This window comes from Odontomachus brunneus, unplaced genomic scaffold (genome assembly GCF_010583005.1).
Source record: "Odontomachus brunneus isolate Ranch 3 - 2012 unplaced genomic scaffold, Obru_v1 Obru_scaffold_026, whole genome shotgun sequence".
Lineage (NCBI taxonomy): Eukaryota > Metazoa > Arthropoda > Insecta > Hymenoptera > Formicidae > Odontomachus > Odontomachus brunneus.
This window is the reverse complement of record NW_022639476.1, coordinates 1,455,213-1,468,817: the sequence shown is the minus strand read 5'-3', so window position 1 is coordinate 1,468,817 and position 13,605 is coordinate 1,455,213. Positions and strand designations below refer to the sequence as shown.

The following is a 13,605-nucleotide window of genomic DNA, read 5'->3' as shown; positions in this document are numbered from 1 at the left end:
TCTCTCTCTCTCTCTCTCTCTCTCTCTCTCTCTCTCTCTCTCTCTCTTTCTGTCTCTCTCTCGTGAATTGCTCTCGGTGCATCTATCGGCGAGTTCATCTCTGCGATCGCGGATGACAGGAACGCATTCGAGGCGACGGGTGATACCGCGACGTATTCCGCAAGATACGGCGAGTAGGTAGGTAGGTAGGTAGGTAGGTAGGTAGGTAGGAAGGTATATAGCGAGGCGATTTCGTTATCGTAATCTCGCGGCGATATCGTCGAATTGCAACGACACAACTCGTTATCGTCGCCGGCGCAAACTGCAACGAGCGCTTCACCACCGACGTGGTCTCTTGCCGCTCTTCCTTCTCCTTCGAGTTACGTTTCTGTAAGTCGGACACGTTCGCGCGCGTCCTTATCGGTAATAACATTATCGATATATCGTCGCCTGGACGCCTTCGAGCCCAGAAGGACTTAAAGCGCCCCGATGCGATGGGCGCTTCGTGCACGGCAACGCCGACTCGCGCGTCGATCGCATTTGGCCCTCAATTCCGGCTGCATCCCGCGTACCCCCGCTCATTCTTTTCTCCCTTCGCCGACGAGTGCGAGTATTTATTATGATTGCGCGCTGCTAATGCACGTACACGCGGTACTGCACCGCGATCGCTATGAATTTTCTCGATGCAGCGGCTGAAGGAGTGATTGTTGCATCAGGAGTAAATTAAATTGCGTCAAGCGGTTGTGTCGAGTCAGTGCACAGAGAGAATATTGTAGCTTCTTTTTCAGATAAATTCTCCTCGATTTTACTACATGTTTCTAAATAAGAAGTTCTAATAATAAGAAAATAGACTGTTTACCGTTGGAATAATGTTTTTGACAGCGCGTCTCAATTTATGGAACAGAAATAGCACAAATAAAACGAAAGGAATCACTGAATGACGATTCATTTCTCGGTCACAAAATTCCATATTAATTTTGCTATAAAATTCTCTCTTCCATATTAATTTTTGCTATAAAATTCTCTCTTCCATATTAATTTTTGCTATAAAATTCTCTCTTCCATATTAATTTTTGCTATAAAATTCTCTCCGCGTGCTCCTCTGTAAGTTATCTGAAAGCAGTCATATTTCTTTTTGGTTCACGCAGTCGTCATCTGATGACGATATTGTCACGACCGTATGACGTATGTTACTTGTAACACAATGCCGGCGTGTGTATAACGTTACGGCACCGATCGCGGTCGAATTAATAAGTCGGCCGTTAGGCTGAAGCGGCGATAGTTGAGCGGTGTTTTAAGTAAGTGACAACGAGATGTAAAGGATGCAACGCGCGGTGGATCGGTCCCACTGGAGTATAAGGTGCCTTACTCACAGGTCAGAACGGAACGACTTTACCGTGTCTGATTTAAAACCGCTCGCGTGATTCACGGTTCTCTCTTTCTCTCTCTGTATCTCCCTTCCTTTCTTGCTCCCTCGCCTCTCTCCCAGCCAGTCTCCCTCTCTTTCCCTCTGTCCGTCTTTCTCTCTTTTTCCTCTCGTCGCATCGCATCGCATCACATCGGCCGGACCGGTTTTGGCAGCGGCACCCCGAAACACGTGTTTCCAATAAGCTTTTATTGGTAGATAAATCAGGCGCGATCTTATTGTGGGATTATGATGTTTGCACGCACCGAGTCGTTTCATCAGACACGCGTGTGCATCGCGCCGCTCGTAATTCGTGCGTTACGAGCCCCCCCGCGAGCGCGAAAACTCGAGCGAGAGCGAGAACGGGAACGCACGCACGCACGCACGCACGTCAGTTTTTTAGCGCGCACGAATCCCGTCGGTTTTTGCGACACGCGCGCGCGGATTTATGCACTCGCGCGCCCGGACGCGCAGCTTTTTGCGACGCGCCGCGGACAAGTAGCGTCGCGGCGCGTTGCTCCGCTCGCGAATCGTAAATCCAACTTCCCGCGGGCGTCCCGCTGAAAGCCATAAGTCGCGATTCTCCTGAGACGCCTTCGTCAACGATAAATAATTTATCAGCGGTCATTTATCACAGCCACGAATTATTTCCAAGTCGTGAGTCGTGCGTCGCACCGAGGGAAACAAATGTTTGATCTAAGATTATGATTGTTTTCGGCTACAAGCAAACCTTTTGGCTTGTCCCAACGCGAATAATGGTAGTGGTAACATGCATATAAAGTTATTTGCATTATGATATTATAGTAGAATTCAATAGAGAAAGAAATAGTGGAGAAGACTATTTCTAGTAATTATTTCTCTGTGCGATTGTAGTTACTAGGTTTTTTTTCGGCGTTTAGTCATATTGCGAGAAAAGAAAAATGTTTACCCTCCGTTACGCGAAATTACAATCCCGTCGCATCGTTATCGCGCTGCGCGATAACCGAATCGTAACGAATAAAACTCGGCGCGATTGTTATCGAGAAAGAGAGTGAGAAAGGAAGAGAGAAGTATAATTTATTGTACGCTTTGTGGAATAACTCCCCCCCTCAAGCGCTTAAAAAGCACACAATATAATAGTGTTGATAACGAACAATAAAAATTACGAATGAATGGAAGAGTGTTCATAAAGCAAAGGACAATGTGAGTTTATACACTATTAAAGAGAGGCAGTAAAAAATATATTAGCGCTATAAAAAGCTCGTAATGAAAGAGGTGAAGATAAAAGTTGAAATGAAACAGAGGTAGGGGTTGGAGGGGCGAGAGGGAGAAAAGCAGAGAGAGAAAAGAGATTTCCGCGCTCGGTGCGTCCGGTTTCGCGCGTCTCGCAACGCTGCGCCGGTAATCGCGGAAACCGGCGGCGGGTGACGTTTCCCGGATTTTCACGCCGAAGGACGATCCGCGAGAGCGATCGCTCTCCCGAGAGGAGCCCGCCGCCGACTATTCTAGGAACGGAGGCTGTCTACGGCAGGAAACGACGCGCGGCGCGCGCGCGCTGCGTCGAACTTGAGTTCGAACCAGAGACCTTGGACCAACCATTGACCTCGATCGCCACGTCCACCTCCACCTTCCACCGAGTGCAGCCGCACGGCCGTCGTCGTTCTATGCGATCGCCGCTGACGTTTCCTCGCGTCTCTCTCTCTCTCTCTCTCTTTCTCTCTCTCTCTCTCTCTCTCTCTCTCTCTCTCTCTCTTCTCTCTCTTTTTCTTTTTCTTTAAATCCCCGCCGGTGTCACCGTTCGCTCGCGGCACCGGCGACGGTCGCGTCGACGACGACGAACGACTTCGGCGGACGACGACGGCGACGGTCGCGATGCGACTCTCCGCGGGTGATAAAATGATAATGAACCGTAATTAGCTTAATAAGTATATACGTATGACAACGCAGACGTACACGCCCGCGATCTCCGCGGAAGATAGATGCGTTCGAGAAGAATGACCGACGATTTACCTTGAAAGGGTATTGCCTACATCTCAAAAATATAATGAAAAGAAATGTTGCAAAAATGAGTGATTAATCTACATTGCGTCCAAAGGTGACCAGAAACAATTCGACGTTGATTAAGAGCCTCGATTGAAAGCTATTGCATCTTAAAGTGCAAGTCCAGCGAACACGTTGACGTCAAATGACGTTGCAATGACGTCTCTAACGTCAATGATACTGTTATTTGACGTTATCCTGCTACTCAAACTGTACTATTATGAAAATACTATATTGCCATCTTTAGTAAAAAAAAGATAATTAAAGTGATGACAGAAATTAATGTGATGTCAGAAGTCTCAATTTTTGTGTACACGTATTTGAAAAGTATTCAAAATAATGTATATAAAATTTTATAGAGATAAAAATTAAAAAAAAAAGAGGTAATGTAAAATAAACTATAAAAATGTGATGTTGAAAATATGTTGTTATTTAATTATTTAGTACATACATACGTATATACCAAACTTAAATATAGAACTTTAAATATAGAAAAGAGAAACATTAAAGTATCGTTCTTCATTTCTAGTTACTTTTTGCAGAGACTGTACGGGCAATACATCTTTCGCGAAATCGTCAATTTCTCGGGAATCGTCGATCGTCTCGTTTTCACAATCGGAAACGCGCGCTGGCGAGTTGCTTCCTTCGCGTTTAGGAAATATCTCGAAGAGAGACGTGCCAGTCCCGAGATGAAATTTGCGGTATCTCACCGGAGTATTTGCGTGAATCCTTAAGCTTGTCGTGTTAAGAATTGCCATTTAAGCTCATTTCTTCTCGCCCTCTTCTCTTCTCCTCCTACCGGGCGGAAGATCATTCCGCGCACAGGAAGCCCAATCAAATTCGGCTGCACTGCGTTTCTCTTCTCCGGAGCGGCTTCACACGAGGTGCACGGAGGTCCATTGCGCTCGTGCGCAATAGGTGGGAGGTGTGCGCACATAGCGCTTTAGCGAGTGCGATCTCGAGGCCCGCGCGCGCTCCCCGGCCCCGGTCACTTTACACCTCCGGCTCGTGTCGATTTCGCGACCGAGGCGAAGGCCGAGCGAGATGTCAAGCGCGCGCACGGGAGAGCTGCCAACTATTCTAAGAACGGAGGCTGCTCTTTCGCGGGTGGAAGCGTGGTAACGCGAGCTGCTCGCGCTGAACCCGAGAGCTCGAACTCGAGACCTTGGAACAACCGTTGCCCCCGATCGTGCTATATGTAAGTATTCCCCGGTAAAAGGAATCGCGGCAGACCCACCTCTCTCTCTCTCTCTCTCTCTCTTTTTCTCTCTTCCTCCTGATCTCCCTTTTTCTTCCTCTTCGTTAGAGAGCGTAATGACATCAGTATAATTGTAAATTTATTTAGTCGAATGCTTCTCATTTCCATTCCGCTCTGCACTCTGCGCAAACGTTTCCTTGACATTTATTTTGATATTTTTTTCTTCTTCGCTTTTCTATTTCTTTTTTTATTTTTCACTTCGCATTTTTCATTTTACGTGAACGAATGCTTTTTCTCCTCTGCATTCACTCGAAGAATGCCTTCTTCACAGATTAGGACGAAGAAATGTGTTGTTTGTTTTAAATCCCGTTGTTCGATCCTATGAGATATTTACCATAAAAGATATTGAAAACCTCGTGAAGCAGGGGAGCCTCAGCAGAAAAGAAAAATTTCGATATATATTTTCATTGTATATTGTATTGTGCTGTCTCGGGCCGAATGAAGAGATAAATAATGTGCTCACCGGCCTTGGAAAAACTGGGTTCTGTGTTGCAAAAAATGTTCTCCACCGTTCCCTAATACAAAACGGGAAATTTGTTCGGGATCGTAAAGAATGTGTGCTGTGGGAACTGTGCGGCACAGCTCGGGTTACGAGCCGTTTTCAGTCTTTCTCAGATTTTACTCGTTCACCAAAACGTGCCCGCAATTCGTCCGTGACGAAAATTACCCCCTCCTTTCTCCCTTTCACGATTCTTTTCGCGTATTCTCGACGAAAATCGCTTCATGGAATTCGTGGAGAATCTGCTCTCCTTTAATCTTAAATAATCGCGACGAGTGTCTCTCCTCAGAAGCGACCGCAAACGTTAAATTCACTCAAGGATGATCCAAGAGCAGGGCGTACGCTTTTGCAGAGAGAGAGAGAGAGAGAGAGAGAGAGAGAGAGAGAGAGAGGTACGTTTTCTCTCTTTAATCGCTCCTTTAAATCTCTTTAAATAACTTTATTCGGATAAAAATATTATACTTAGATATTTCTTGTGTGATACTCGAGTTCGTAGGCGTTCAGAGTGCACGACATACGATGCATCTGTCAGCGTCAATAACGACGAGCCATTCTCGAGCGCTCCGCGCCGCACCGTGCAGCATGTGTGCGCGCGGCCTGTATATATTTCATAATGAGAAGTATCGCGATTACAGCGCGATCACTATTATTCGGCTGTGCACGTATCGCGGTGCTAACGAAGCCACGTCATCCGACGTCAGTCGGCTCCTCCGCCGCCACGGAGGTCTCCGACATTTATCTCACGCTTCGGATCTGCTGCTCTCTCCCTCTCTCCCCCTCTCTCTCTTTCTTTCTTTCTCTCTCTCTCTCTCTCTCTCTCTCTCTCTCTCTCTCTCTCTCCCGAGTGTGCACACTGTGCCTCTCTGACGTTATCGTTCGCCATTCAGGGACGGCGTTTGATTCGAGAGATCGAGCGACCTTCGTCGGAGCGGCGTACGATTCCGGTAACGACGAATCATCGCCGGCCTCGAAATCGTACCGATCGTTCCGACTGGCGTGCTCGCTAAAGGAAAATGCCATTACCATACGTTCGTTCGTTCGGCTCGTGTCCCGCGGTGGGCTCGCGCCAAGGATACTCTACGACGTGGTGCCTCTCTCGCCTCTTCATCCTCGCTCCTCCCCCGCTCACGGCCTCCTGCCCCCGGTCTCTCGTATTCCCGCGTCGCGTTCTCCTGGGGTCTCGGAACAAAGCGCGCGCGCTCGCGTCTGGAAAAGCGCGATCAAGGTGCCGCTTTCGAAACGAGAGTAATCACCGCGGGGTTGCGCGGCCGCGCGCCGCGTTCGGTGGATTCTAACGAACCCGGATCCTCGATGGAAAATCACGATAGAGCCTGGATTTCCATTCGCGAATAACACACAGAGCGTGCGATATCATTCCTCCATATTCATGATTTCATAAATGATTTTATAAACTGCTTTGCAACTGAACTAAAAAGTTCTTCGCTCACCTTCACGTCGTGTCTCCGACGTAAACGTCGAGACTGAACGTCTTATATATCGTTACACAACATCTCTAATTCTTAATTATATATTACAATTGCAAAGTGTTATATATTATCTTATATAATTAATCACTTATCTTAATCAGTTATAAAAATTCAGAATTAATTATTTGTACGGTGAGGTGCGCGCGCGCTGTTTGCACGCTGTTTGCACGCGACCGTAACGGGGACGTGCGACGGGCCCGTCGTCCCGACGCTCTTATCCTGATTCCATTGTCGGGCCAGGACTCAGGTCGGCTGGCTGGCTGGCTGGCCGGTCGGCACGGAGTTTGCTCAAATGCTTTGCACCTGCGTCGCGGTGCGCGGCTCAAAACGGAGCGCGCCGCGTCCATTATCATCGTGTCGTGTCGCCGCGCGCATTCGCCCGCCTCAAATAAGTAAACACTAAATATTTATTCGGGCCGCCGGATATCTGTCCGCGCTTTCGTGAGGGACCGCCGCCAGGACTCCGTGGATCTCACGTCGTCGAGGACGCGCGCCGTTCTCTCGCACCTCCGAAATTTTCCGCCTGCATTTTTCCACGTTTCCCGTCAAACTTGACGGACTCACGTCCGCGTTGACATCAAAGAGTGTACGGTATTTGTGACTATAGTTGCACAAAGAAGTAATTATAGTCATGAAACCATTTCAGCGTACGGAAGGAATATTATCAGTTTTTTCCAAATAAATTCCTTTGTTTAGAATTTTATTAATTAAATTTTATTATTATATTACTTATTATTATTGTATTATAATTTTATTATTATTCTAATAGAAATATATTATATTAATATATTATATTATGTAAAATTTACTAAGTTTATTATTATGTTTCTCTCTTTAGTAATACAAAAAAGCAGACTGCCAATAGGGCCTGTTCTACTAAAGAATATAATAAATTTCGTTTCCTAAGATATAAATAACACATATGAAATGAAAGGATAATGAATCACTGCAGAATGTCGATCTATTCCTCAGTTACGAAATTCTATAGTAATTCTATAGAAATTCTATAGTAATTTTTCTTATAAAATTCTCTCCGTGTAATAAGTGTCACTGTAATATTAATGATAATAACGCTTATTGAAACTATATTTACTTTATGTTGAAACAAGAAAGAGAATAGAATTGACTTTGAGAATGATTAAGATTTTAATCGAATTAGTCTCATTTTTCTTCTCTTACTGCGAATCGCTGTGTATCGAAGAGTCCCATCGATTATTCTGTCGCAAAAAAAGCATCCGACGAAGCTCAATAATATATAATTATATCCCGTTAATTATTCGCATTTACGTGTCCTAATTACAAGCGTAAACGTCGAAAGGATATTACACGGTCGTCGCGTGGAAGAACACGCGACTGAAGAAATTCAACTGGACAGTTTGACTGGTACACCTCCGGTTGTACAGGAGAGTGAATATTTATATCCGCGTTATTATACATCACATTATCGAGTCGAGATGATTTATACTCGCGGGTGTCGCGGCTCGTGCACGTGTGCGTGCCGTCGCCGTCGTCGTCGACGGGCGTTAATCCAAGGCGTTCGAAGTTCACCGACGTATTTCCGTCGCGCGCAGAGCCGCCGCGTAAATCAAGAGAGGAGAGAGATTAAAGAGATCGTTACGTATTGTAATCTGTGCGCCTTGCGCAGGATTAAGCGCAAGGGAGATAACGAGATTTCCAGAAGTCATTCCATCTATCTCCTGCGAAATAGCGGTTATACTAGTTCCCCGCGGTCGGCTCGCATGTACGCGCCCACGGGCGACGGCGAAGATCCGTAAAAACGAAGTCAAAGACTCGGAGAAAACGCGGCTGTAAACCACGGGAAAGGGACACGATCCTCTTCTCGCTTCTTCGTTGCGGCGTGGGCGCCGAGAAAGGAACATACAGAGAGAGAGAGAGAGAGAGAGAGAGAGAGAGAGAGAGAGAGAGAGAGAGAGAGGGAGGAGAGACCGAGGAAAGAGTCGACCCGTAATATCGTAACTGGTGAGAAAAGTGGAAACGTCGATAAAAATAAAATTATCGCCGGATGAGATGGTTTTTGCTCGACCGTTGCTTCTCGGCTCGCGAGATAGCATTTGCGAGCGAACTGAAAATCGCTCTTCGGGATGAAAGTGCAGACGCTGGTAACGAGTCCGCATTAACGGGCCCGAGTTGCGGCTCTACTTGTGTCTCCCGCATACACAGCGAAGCTGAATATCCAGGGTTTCCTTCGATTCCTTTTTGGTTCCCGGCGAATTGCGCAATGCTCTCGATGTTTTCTCGCCGAAATCACCGTGTCCCTTATTCACTCATTACTCGCGCGCGCTCTCTGAAATTCTTAATTACGAACGTGCTCGAAAGTCGAGCGGCGCAGCGCTCGCGAGAGCGCATAACGCTTAATGAGATCTCGGCGGGAGGAGAGAAACGACTTCGGGATTCGTTCCTCTCGTGGCAGAAGTCCCCGACTCCTCGCGGACGGAAGAGCTCGCAACACCGTGTACGTAGCGGCAAGGCAAGCGGCGGATATGAGAGCAGGACGAAAAGAGAGTGGCTCGGGTAGTAAACGCGCGGGGCGAGAAAAGGAACAAAACGACCGGTAGCCGCCGGTGGATGCTGGGATCTCGCGGATCTCCGTGATGCGCGTCGCAAACTCATCTTGAACCACTACCGATATGAGGGGGAACGCAAGACGGAAAGACAGCAGAGACGCGAAGCGTGGGAGTGCGGTACAGAAAGAGAGAGAGAAAGAGAGAAAATCGGAGAGTCCTATAAAAAGCTATCGTGCCTGACCTCCCGCAACCGAGGCTTTTCGCTGCCGAGCGTAACGCGCGATACTCGCTCTGTGCACGAGATCAACTCGCGCAGTCATTTGACTTAAAGAGATACACCCGAAACAGCGAAAATGCACAAGCGCGATCCTTTCGGGGGGAAAACTGTAAGTAAGGAAATTAAAAAAATATGAAGCATATCGATGCGTTTCTTCGCAGTCGGGAACTGAACGCACTTTCTCTTTCTCTCTCTTTCTTTCTCTCTTCTTCTCTCTCTCACCGAGTGAAATGTTATTCAACAGTCTATGTATACTTAGCAAACGCTTCAAAAATATCATTCACTTAGAAAAAAACGTATATATGTTCACATATTTTATATATGCAAGAGATATGAAAAATAAAATCATATATATATATAATATATATATATATATATATATATATATATATATATATATATATATATATAATTTTATTTTTCCTTTTGTTTCTCGTTTTTTGTACTTTACATTGTTTCTTGTGTGCCAAAGTGACATATTCCCGTTTAATTAAATTAATCGATCAATCAATTATGTTTGTTTCAGGTTATTCCTTACTTTGAAGATGTAAAGTGCTCGCGAAAGGTCGGAGACAAATCTACAAAGGACCCAGGATCAAACTAGGAGCCAGAAACTAAGTACATATATTTTTATATGTTAGATATTAAATAGAGAATAGATAACACTACCGTCAGTAATTATAAAATGAAGATTTCGTATAGATAGTATATCTGCTGCATATTTGTTATTTCGGCTTCGTGTACGCGTCTTGAGCAGATTTCTAGTTTACTTAGAAGTAAGACAGACCCTGTCTCTGTATCGAGGCAGGGAGAACCGGCCGCCGAGAATAGTCTCGAAATTTTCGCGAGCGCAAGGAGTCGGAGGAGATGCGCGCGGATGCAACGGATCCTCTCTCTCTCTTTCTCTCTCTCTCGCTCGCTCGCTCCTCTCTCGGATGCGGTGCAACTTCGTGGCCGCGAAACTGGCCGTGGCGGAGTATATGCGCGATGGAAAGAGAGAAACGGAGATAAATTGGCGGTAGGACGAGGAAAGAGAGAGAGAACGAGGATTCGCGGCGTGATGTTGGCGCGAGGGAGGAGGGAAAGGTACAGACTCGAGAAGAGGGAGCTCGCAAGAACGGGAAGAAGAGAGAGAAAGAGAGTGAGAGAGCCTTGAACCCCGATGCGGGACGAAGGACGAAACACTAAAAATATCCGCGCAAAAATCACCTCGACACGGTGCAACGGATTTAATGGCGGTTCGGCATGCAAAATCTTTCGGAAACGATGCACCGTCTCACTCTCTTTCTCTCTCGCAGCCTCACTGACTCGCGGCGGACTTGAAGCCGCAGCGAGAGGTCCCGGAAGTCGCAGTGCGTCTAATAGGATCACCGGCTGTCCCGAGTCTCGGAAAAGACCGGATAAGAACCTTCCTTTCTCCGTTCCTTTCTCCTTCGAATTGCTCCAACAGTTCATTCGTCTCCGTTCATGAATATGACGAGAAAGAAACGGATCGCGGAGTAAAAATTCTGGATGTTCACACATTAGAAAAAATGAAACTTAATTGCACAATGAAATAATTATGACCATAATTATTTCATTACGCAATTATAGTCGCGCGTATGCTGAACGCTCTTTTTGCACTGAGAGGATATTATAGTTTTTTTCGTTTGTATAAATTCTTCTCAATTTTATTATGTTCTCAACAGTGGAGGGAGCAAAGTTGTGTCAGCAAAATCTATCTTGCCAAGGAACACACGGCAAATTTCTCTAGAAACGAAGCCAATTTCGCACAGAGACACAGCAAAATTTTAAACGGCGCATCGATGTTCCGAAAATTGCGGCAATGAAATTTCCTCGCGTAACCCGTTTCGCGACGCTCGCCAGGCACATGTCCACCGACGCGTCCGCGCGCGCTCTCGACCTTTAAGCGCCACGCGCGCCGCGCTGCATCGGGAACGAGGCGCGTAAATCGCGCCAGTTATATTTAGTGATACCAATGCGACTATCGCGCGTAGTTTCGCCCGGCGTGCAAACATCGGCGGCCGAAATTCGAGCGTAAGAGTCCTCGAGCGAGTCGGTTGACGCGGCTATAATTATTCCGCTACTCTCGCTAATACCAGCGGCATTTTTTTTTCCAACGTGTCCTCTGCGCGACGCACACGTTTTCTCCCGCGGGAAAGCGATCATGCCGCGTTTCCTTACGTTTCCCTGGACGCTCCTCGCCCCCTATTCCTCCGCCTCCGTTCCTGGTCAGCAGCGGCAACGGCGGCTGCAATCTTTTCTGTTCAAGCATCGGGCCGCCGCCGATACATCCATACAGCTGTCCGCGACCGTCTGTCTGGCCGCTTGTGAAGGTACCTGTCTGACAACGTCCTTACCTGCTTGTCCGTACGTCTGCCTGACTACCTGCTTGTGCCTGCTTGCAAGCTCGCTCGCCTATCTCTGCCTTTTCGCCTGCCTACCTACGCATAACTACCTACCTACCTACACCTACCCGCCTATCTTCTCACTTACCTACCAACCTACCTACTAACCGCCGTCGTCGTCGACGACGACGAACCTGCTCGGCCAGGAGCGCAGATACGTATCTCGTCCGTGTCGCCCGCAGCCTACAAGGGATCGATCTCGTTTCGTCGACACGATACGCTGAAGGAAAAAATGGTTAATCTGAAGGAATAAAATGGTTAATCTGAAGGAATAAAATGGTTAATCTCACTAAAAATTATTGTTATTTTTGGCGCCATCTTCTTGTCGTTTCAGTAAGAAATGAGTTTAATTGCAATGCACAAATTATTATCACTAATGTTACAAAAATGGTCCTCCCAATCATAATGCTCTTATTGTGTGATTATAGTGACAGATATCAAATTTTTTTTTCCAGTGTACGAGACAGCAGCATACAACCGGGCTTACTGGTCTCGTTGCGCGCTCGTCTCCACCAACGAGTTCAGACGAGGGCGATTAGAAACGCATGAGGACGCGCGAGGCAGACACGACGAGAGAGCTCGTTCGGCTTGTGTGGTCGCGAGCTCGCGAAACCGATCGTGACACTCGCGACTCGACATCATCTCTTGATGGTTGCGGGAATTATTTTTCAATTACGACATAATTAAAATGACTAGATTTCCCAGCCCCAAATATCGATGTATGTATACGTATGTATGTGTATAAAACACAAAATATTTTATTCAGATACATAAAATATAATTTAACAACAATGAAGACTTGCATACAGTAAAAATAGAAACTATTGTTAAGACAAAACTATTGTTATTCTTACTTAAAATTAAGGAAAAGCAAGCTACTATATTTACTAGAGTTGTAAATTCTCTCGAGGAAGTTTCTTTGAGAAAAGTTTCTTTGTCAGAAAGGTTTTAGATATCCTTCAAACCGGAATAAAGCGGGAGTTTGGACCAGTTTGGTCGAATCCGGAACAAATCGGTGTGCCGGATAACATTTGAAAAAATCCGGGACAAAGAACGAAGAACCGGGACTATTCTAGGAAAAGAGGGACATCTGGTCGCCTTACATAATTCCCTTCATCGTAGGAGACACGATTTTCTCGAGCGGAAAACCATACCGAAAGAGAGAAGAGTAATTTCAAGACTTGCTCGGGTCAAATGAAAGGATAACTTGTAGAGCTCATGAGATTGGCCAGAGCAATCCTGTCTGATTTCGCGTCCGTTGCTACATCTACGCGTAATCGCAGGACTCGTTGCGAGGGAAATCCACGAAAGTCGCGCGTTTCGCAAATCGCTCCAGCCGCGTGGCCGCGGTCGAGGAAAATAACTGCGAGTCGCGCGTCAAAATGCGCATAAATCCGAAAAGCTAACACGCGAGAGAAACGATTACCAAGGACACAAAGTGCTCCGCGCAATACACGGGCGGATTACACGGTCGACGACGGCGTCGTTAAGAAATAACGCTACGCGCGATAACGATCATCGACGGTTGACATAAATCGTGCAACTCGCAATCGTAAAACACGCGTTGCAGCTAACGCGCTTGGATTAGCGCGTCGAGCGATTGTGCAACGTGTGCGCGCGCGCGCGCGTAAATTGCCGCAACGTGTTTGTTTTAGCGAAATTTTCAAAACCGAACTCGCGTCGTTCTCTCACCCATCCCTCTCCTACCCTTTCTCTCTCTTCCTCTCGCAATCGACCGGTTACGCGTC

The 13,605-nt window shown here is 46.6% G+C and overlaps 1 protein-coding gene across 4 annotated transcripts in view; it reads left to right on the top strand.

Moving 5' to 3' along the window:
- LOC116842698 overlaps positions 1-12,950 on the top strand; it is a 287,750-nt gene extending 274,800 nt beyond the window's left edge. For 2 of the 4 annotated variants that reach the window (XM_032812262.1, XM_032812265.1), the window contains exons 4-5: positions 9,976-10,067; positions 12,313-12,950. In XM_032812262.1, the coding sequence (XP_032668153.1) occupies positions 9,976-9,992 (17 nt within the window). In that variant the 3' untranslated portion in view covers positions 9,993-10,067; positions 12,313-12,950. Of the gene's footprint in view, positions 1-9,975; positions 10,068-10,747; positions 11,786-12,312 lie in introns of all 4 variants that reach the window. The other 2 variants (XM_032812264.1, XM_032812263.1) reach the window with 2 other exon arrangements.
- Positions 12,951-13,605: the final 655 nt, after the last annotated feature.